Genomic DNA, 8,075 nt, shown 5'->3' on the forward strand with positions numbered 1-8,075 from the left:
CAAAAATCCACTTTTCTTCTTGCTAATAGTTTTCCTGAATTTGTTAGTATGCTATTTATGGTCTGGAGGTTATTTTTTTAAGAGTTTTGCTTTCTCCCTCCAACACAAGCTATTTTCCTGGTCATTCTTTGTTTCTAGTCCAATGCTAAATACTCCTTTAATATGTAAACTTTTCAATAAACTTTAAAATCTGAGAATCTATCTCGCATCATTACTTAATACATTAGTGTTTTTGTCCTCTTGGTCTTTGAGCTTAACTTCACTATAAATTTGTTAGGCTCTATAAAATATCCTACAAAATGTTTAATTGATATTGCATTAAATCAGTGCATTAACTTAAAGAATGTCATCTTTCTTTTGTTTTAGCCTTGCCAGCCAGACAGGAGGGCTCTTTCCACTTACACATGTCTTTCTTTATTTTCCCAATTATAATTTTACATTTCCTTTGAATACATTTCTTTTGTCATAGTAAAATTTTTAAAAACACTTTTGAATTGATGATCTCATCCAGTGCTTATCAGGACTCTCAGTTGTAGGTCAATAGAAGGATATAGGTGCAGCCAAGGATGACTGGTACATAATGGACAATTTTTCTCCTGTACTGATTATGATTTAGGGGTAACAGTCGTCTTTGATATAATTCATGTATTCTATAACTCCCACATTCATTTTTTAAGATATTTTGAGTTGTACAACCATAACCATCATTAGTCTTAGAATAGTTTCATCAGCCACTCACACACACACAAAATTCCCATGCCACCATTTCCTGCACCATGTTTCAAGATCCTGGAAACCACTCATCCACTTGCAATGCCTATTAAGTTTCCTATCTCTTGGCATTTTACATAAATTGAATAGTGCACCAAAAACACATTTTTAAAGAGAGACAAAATAACATTTCTCTTTTTAAAAGACTTATTTTTATTGCAAAATCAGATACAGAGAGGAGGAGAGACAGAGAGGAAGATCTTCCGTCCAACGATTCACTCCCCAAGTGGCCACAACAGCCAGAGCTGAGCCAATCCAAAGCTAGGAGCCAGGAGCTCTTCCGGGTCTCCCACCTGGGTGCAGGGTCCCAAAGCTTTGGGCCATCCTTGACTGCTTTCCCAAGACACAAGCAGGGAGCTGAATAGGAAGCAGGGCCACTGGAATACAGACTGGCACCTATATGGGATCCCAGTGTGTTTACGATAAAGACTTTAGCTGCTAGGCCATCTCACCAGACCCAAAGCAACATTTCTAAACACCTATATATCTATTAAATACTTCATCTATATTTTCTTATTTAGCTTGTGAAGCAGCCAGTTATATTAGGTAACATTTTCTTCTTTTTTTTTTTCACTCATTTGAAAGGTAGACAGATACACACAGTTTTACCCCTGGATTACTCTCCAAATGCTTGCAAGACCTGTGGCTCAGACATTGCCAAATCCAGGAACCTAAAACTCAATGTAGGTCTTCCCCTGAATGTCAGGTATCTAACTACCATCATGTATTGGTTCCCATGGCGAGCATCAGTGAAAGTTAGAATTGGGAATTGGAGCTAGGACTCAAATTGACACACTCCGAGAATCTCTTAACTACTTTGTTGTGTGTTTTTGCCCAGTATTACTAGTTCTGGTAAGGAGAAGGAAGGCAAAGATTTGGAACACTTTGCCTGCTCATGGAGACCAAATGCTAACACGGCATTTCTGACACTATGAAGATTGAGAAACAATTGTTTTAAAAAGTGGTGTATCTGACATAAAGCCATGGAATCACAGAAATTTATTCTTCCATGTTTTCTCTATCAGATACTGAGAATCAATAGTGATCTGTGTACAGTATGACTCCCACATTCATGGGAAATCAGAATTCAAACTTGGAAATAACCTCAGAGACCACCTAGCCTAGCTTCTCCATTTTATTGATGGAGAAACTAGGACCAAAGGAGCAAGTAATTTGCTCAAGATCGTGTGGATCAAATACAGTGCCACCAAATGACCTTTCATCTGTTATTGGAAGGACAAATTCACCAAAGGTGAAACTTTTCCCCAGAATGACTTCAGCAAACAAGCTGAGAAGAAAGGCAGATGGCACCATGAAAAGAATCAGGTCAGAAGTCCCAGAATTCCACACCAGCTCAGCCACAAATTCACTGCAAGAGCTTAGACAAGTCGTTTCACCCTTTTGTACTTCTTTTTACTAGTCTGGAATTTAATTGACTGGAATATGTGAACGTTTGAAAGCCTTGCCTTTAATAAGAAATTTTGTCTAATACAAAATTAGATGAACGTTTATTTAGATTGCAAATGTTAGGCTATTTTTAAAATACCATAAACCAAGCTGAAGAATTTATAAAATGGAAAGTCAAGTATTTTAAAACAACCAATATTATGAACATAAATTCCCCTGGCGACAAATACATAAATGCATCTTTTAAAAATTATGAAAGGCCACTTCTTCAACAAAAAAAGAGTTCATTTCCAAGAAGTAAATATCCAAGACACATTAATCAAAATATTAATAAACTTGTTCACTAGTTAATGCAGTGGCATGTATGGACAGCAATATCAAATTATTTCCTTTGTAAAGTCTTAATTTTCTGTGTTTATTTCCTTTGGGAAGAAAAGATAATTCAATCTTGTTTTAAATGAAAGACATCAGTATGCTTTAATGACTAATAGAAAGTCATTTATTCATCCAAGTATTCTTTATTGAATACCTACAATATATGTGGATGCCCAGAAATGGAGTTATTATAAAATGAGAAATTTAAAGGATGATGCAAGAATGTATCCGTGCTGCCGAAGCGAGCACAGGAGGATGCAAGAGCGTGAAACTAACATTAAAAACCTGTCTTTCTTGTAACACAGATATTTGAACAGCCTAGAGTTGTTTGTTTAAAACTTCACAGGTTGACACCTGCACAGTGGAGAGGCAGAGCAGATGATGTGTGTAGGGGGTAAGTGGGAGGACAAAGAGCATAGTTCTGTAAGCAGCAGCGGGGCAGGGCACAGAAAATGTTCAGACTGACACATTCCTCCTCCTTCTCCCACCTCCCATGATAGAATAATAATAGGGATCTGTTCCATGTGTATTGTATCATCCTTCAGAGTTTACAGAGCGTTTTCACATTCATTATCTGATCTGATCCTCACGCCAACCCTAAATAGAGGCAGAATATGCGTATTGCTTCTCCCATTTTTTCCAAATCAGAATACCCGAGGCTGAAAGTGGAGAAGTGGTTTTTCCACAGCCAAATGACAAGGCACATTAATGCCAAGACTAGAACTCCTGACTTTGTCCCTGTAAACTGTTTTCCTTCCGTCACCTCCATTCAGCTTGGTGTTTTCTTGCAGTTTGATGAATGTTGTCCGTAGTGCATTGATGAGCTGGAGTGGGCAACAGACACAGGAGTTAACTCCAGCAGTTCAGGTAGAGCAAAAGGAAGTGAATTAGACTCTTCTTACCTTTGCTTTGACCACACCGTGTGTGTGTGTGTGTGTGTGTGTGTGTGTGTGTGTGTGTAAATGTGTGCATGAGTGAAAGTTATAAAGAATAAGCTTCAGCCAGTCTCTCCTAAATTCACTTCTCTCCATCTAAAATGACAATAATGCACACATGCACACACACACACACACACACACACACACACACACACACACACACACATTATTTCTGCTTCCATTTTGTGAAATGGAGAGGGAGATAAAATGTGGTAAATATAAACAAACTGCTAATAATTGCTGGAAAGCAGAATTAGAGGATAAGCTCACTTTGATTGCAAAAGGTTTTGAAATCTACACATAGTTTTTGATGATACATATTTCTCATGAACTCTTTGAAGTCTTTTCCCACATAAATGGGAGTGCTTGTAAAGGAATGGAGAAAAGAGAGCTCAGAGTATTTAACATACTACGAGTGCTTTAATTTTAATATTTCATTTCATCTTCACAATGGCCTCAGGACACAAGTCCTACTAATTTATCTCTCTTTTTAAAAAATATTTATTTCTGTTGTAAAGGCAGACTTACAGAGACAAGGAGAGACAGAAAGAAAGATCCTCCAACTGCTGTGTCCCTCCGCAAATAGCCTCAATGACCAGAGCTGAGCTGATCCAAAGCCACGAGCCAGGAGCTTCTTCTGGGTCTCCCACATGGGTGCAGGGTCCCAAGGTTTCGGGCCATCCTCTGCTGCTTTCCCAGGCCACAAGCAGGGAGCTGGAAGGGAAGTGGGGCTGGGACATGAAGCAGAGCTCAAATGGGATCCCACCACATGCAAGGCAAGGATTTAGTCTCTGAACCATCGTGTCAAGCCCAATTATCCTTCTTTTATTTATAAACTTAAAGCACAGGTAGGTGAAGTCATATGTCTAAGAGCCAGTGATATCCTGAATTAAGACTCTGATTCGTCCATGTGGATCCAGAATCAGAGATCTCATACCAAGTAAAGAACTTATGTTGTCTGGCGAATTGAAACAGACATGGATTTATTTTGAACCAAAGCTGGTAAAGCCCCCCCGCCGCAACCCCAGAAGTCTCCTTATCCAGCATCTATCCAAACATAGGAATCCCTTCTAGACACCATTTGGTGATGGTCGTCCAAGTGAGCCACAGTGGCTCAGAGTTAGTGTAGGTTCTATAAATTGAAAAGAATCTACATGGATTCACCCATTCCCTTGTTTCTTGCTTCCCCCAGGGTAAGAGCTGGACATATGCAAGAAGCAGCAAACCAACATCTGAAATGACCTGTGATCAGGAAAGAGAGGGACAGAATCTATACAACTTGGTTGTGTGATTCCAAACACTGTGTAACCTTAAGCTTTGATCACACTTAGCTGCTCCATAAGAACTTGGGACAGTCACAGTTCCTTTGGCAGCTTTATTATTTTGCCCAGGCATGGTTAAAGGAATCATTTAGGTAATGCTCAGCCAGGAACTACATGACTTCCATGGTTACTTTGTCCTTTGGTTGGGCTTTCACAGGTTACAAATGATGACTTCAAATCTGAGCTTGTTTGCTCTGCTTGTTCAGAGACGTTCTGACTTCTGCTACAATCCGAATATGAAGAAATAATCAAGGTCCCAGTAGATCCTCTGTTTTCTGATCAGAAACATGAGTATTTGTGACTTCTACTGTTTCAGACATTATTATGTATCAGGCACTAAAAATGAAGGAGAAGGACAGTCCATGAAGAATGAAATTGATATGATCATCTTCTTGTTACCACATTTCCAGTATCTCCCTCGGTGTGATTTGGAAGAAAGGGAAAGTGAACTAGAAGTCCATGGCACTGATTTTTTTTTTCAGCGCTCTGAATGACACCTATTTTCATTCTCTCATCACTTATTGAACACTTAAGTAAAGGTAATCAAGTGTCTTCCTCCACTGGGCCTTTGCTCTCTCTATATTTTTAAATTTCTTCTCCTTTTATTCCATGAGTTTCCTTTACCTCTTTTTTGTTTTCATTTTTTTTCTTCAGCTTTTCAGCCTTCCATGTTATGCACAGGAAATGGCAATACTATTTGGGAAGAGCTTTAAAGTGACAATATAGAGGTGGTAGCATCTGAAGAGTTCATGGATTAATGTGCTTTGAGTGGAAGTGCCTTACCACATTTTTCTGTATTCACTTGTATCCCCATTTTAAAGAATGCCTAGAGAACTTTTAACTAGTCCAGAATAATTCTCCCAGTATCAATGGAAAATTCATCTGTGGCGGCTGACTTCATCCTTCTTGGCATGACAGATGACGCTCACCTTGGGATCCTGCTGTTTGGAACCTTCCTTATCATTTATGTGATCACGGTGTTGGGTAACCTAGGCCTTGTGGTCCTTATCAAAACCAGCCCCCGGCTCCACACCCCCATGTACTTTTTCCTCTCGAATCTGTCCTTCCTTGATGTTTGTTTCTCTTCCACCATAACTCCAAAGACTTTGGTAAACTTGCTATCGAAGCTGCAAGAGGTTTCTTTCCTTGAATGTGTGACCCAAATGAGTCTGTTCATAATCTTTGCCTCGACTGAATGCAACCTTTTGGCTTCCATGGCCTTCGATCGTTATGTTGCCATCTGTAGGCCACTGCTCTATCACATCACCATGTCAAGAGGTCGCTGTCTTTTCTTGGTAGCAGGATGCTACTTTGGCGGGTTGATGAACATGATTGCTGTTACAGCTGCACTCACACAACTGTCATTCTGTCAACCACATTTCGTTCCCCACTTCTTCTGTGATATCCCTCCACTGCTGGCACTGGCTTGCTCAGATCCCTGGCTCACCCAAACCTTGGTTGTTGGATGTGGGGGATTCACCCTTGTCACATCCATTGTGGTGATCCTGATCTCCTACGTGTCCATCCTCATGACTATCCTGGCAATTCCCTCAGCTTTTGGGAAACAGAAAGCCTTCTCCACGTGTGCTTCCCACTTGACTGCTGTTGGCCTGTACTACGGAACAACCATGTATACTTACTTGCAGCCCTCTCGACATGGGTCACAGGCAGGAAATCAGATGGTCTCTGTGTTTTATACAATGGTGATTCCTTTATTAAATCCTCTCATATACAGTTTGAGAAATCAGGAAGTGAAAATGGCCCTACAGAAAACATTGTGGAACTGTTCCTAAACTTTTATTATAAATTTCAAGAATGCAATGTGTTCTGTGAAGATTGGCTCACAGCATCATCCAATGTTTTCTCTGAGTGCAAATGAGGCCTAAAAAATCCCAATTTGATTGCTGTGGCAAAATGTTTAGATACACAAATGATCCTTAAGTTCTGTATCCTTGGATTCAACCAACCACAGATCAAAATGATTTGGGAGAAAAAACCTGTGTCTGTACCAAATGTGTACAAACTTTTTCTTGTCATTACTCCTTAAACAATGCAGCATGGCATCTATTTCCATAACCTTTACATTGTACCAAGTATTATATCTACATATGATTAAAATATACAGGAGGATGTGAGTGGGTTGCATCCAAAACCTATGCTATTTTATATGAAGAGCTTGAATATTTGCAGATCTTGTTATCCCTGGTTCCACTGTCTCACAAATACTGAGAGAAGACTGTACTTATTTAAATTAATAGCAACAGAGCTTGGTGTAAATTATATATACAAAGTAATATGTATTTTCTGAATCGGTTGCCTGATAAGAAATATTTAAGAGGGAAATGTGTACGTGTGTGAGTATAAGTATGTCTATTTGAACAATAAAGCTGTATGGTAATGCTAGTAATGATGACAAGGTTAGAAAATATTGTCATCTGACTATAACTTATAGAAAAGCGCATGATTACAACTGAAATGTAAACAACTCTTCAGTACTGTGCACATATATAATCAGTAAGGATGTTCTTGATGTTTGTAAATTGAGTTAAGATCACTACATATGTCTCACAAGGATTCAGGAAACTCCTGACTGTGTGTTCTACAAATGCCCTACCATCACTGCTTCCCTGAGGCTGTAAAAATGCGTATACATTAAGCATCACGCACAATTGGTATTATGTTTAAATATTTACTTATTTGAAAGGCAGAAAGACACAGAGAGAAGGAAATAAGACAGAAATCTTCCTTTTGCTGCTTCACTCCCTGAATGCTTGAAACAGCTGTGGCTAGTCTGAGTAGCAGCCAGGAACCAGGAACTCAACTTGGGTCTTTCATATGGGTGGTAGGTAGCCAAGCACTCAGTCCCTCATCCACTGCCTCGAGGGTATTATTAACAGGAAGCTGGAATCAGAAACAGAGATTCAAACCCACGCACTGTAATACAGGATACAGGTTAACCAAAGCGCATTCTCCCACTATGCCAGATGCTGCCCTACCCCCAGTTGCAATTACTGAGACTTACAGGGAAAAAATCTAAGGGTGATAGTCAGTCCAATGATACATTAAGTTCACTAATTAAAGTTTGAATATCTTTTTGTAAAGGGCAGTGCATCACTGGTTAGTGGGAATTCCAGCTGAACTGTAGCTACAATTCTTTGTGTGCAATTTCTGGGCCAATCTTTCTGCTATTTCTTGAATAAACTTTCCACAAGCAACACAAGTATAGTCCCAATTAATTTGTTAGTCTGCCTCTTGTCTGCTT

The 8,075-nt window shown here is 39.4% G+C and overlaps 1 protein-coding gene across 1 annotated transcript; it reads left to right on the plus strand.

Annotated features, from left to right (window-relative positions):
- The first annotated feature begins 5,682 nt into the window (after nucleotides 1–5,682).
- Nucleotides 5,683–6,606, plus strand: LOC121169468 (olfactory receptor 1052-like). Its single transcript, XM_041000063.1, has one exon. It carries the CDS (start codon nucleotides 5,683–5,685, stop codon nucleotides 6,604–6,606), a length of 924 nt encoding a protein of 307 aa, XP_040855997.1.
- The last annotated feature ends 1,469 nt before the right edge of the window (nucleotides 6,607–8,075 follow it).

Source organism: Ochotona curzoniae, unplaced genomic scaffold (genome assembly GCF_017591425.1).
Source record: "Ochotona curzoniae isolate NIBS_2020 unplaced genomic scaffold, NIBS_Ocur_1.0 scaffold_1852, whole genome shotgun sequence".
Classification (NCBI taxonomy): domain Eukaryota; kingdom Metazoa; phylum Chordata; class Mammalia; order Lagomorpha; family Ochotonidae; genus Ochotona; species Ochotona curzoniae.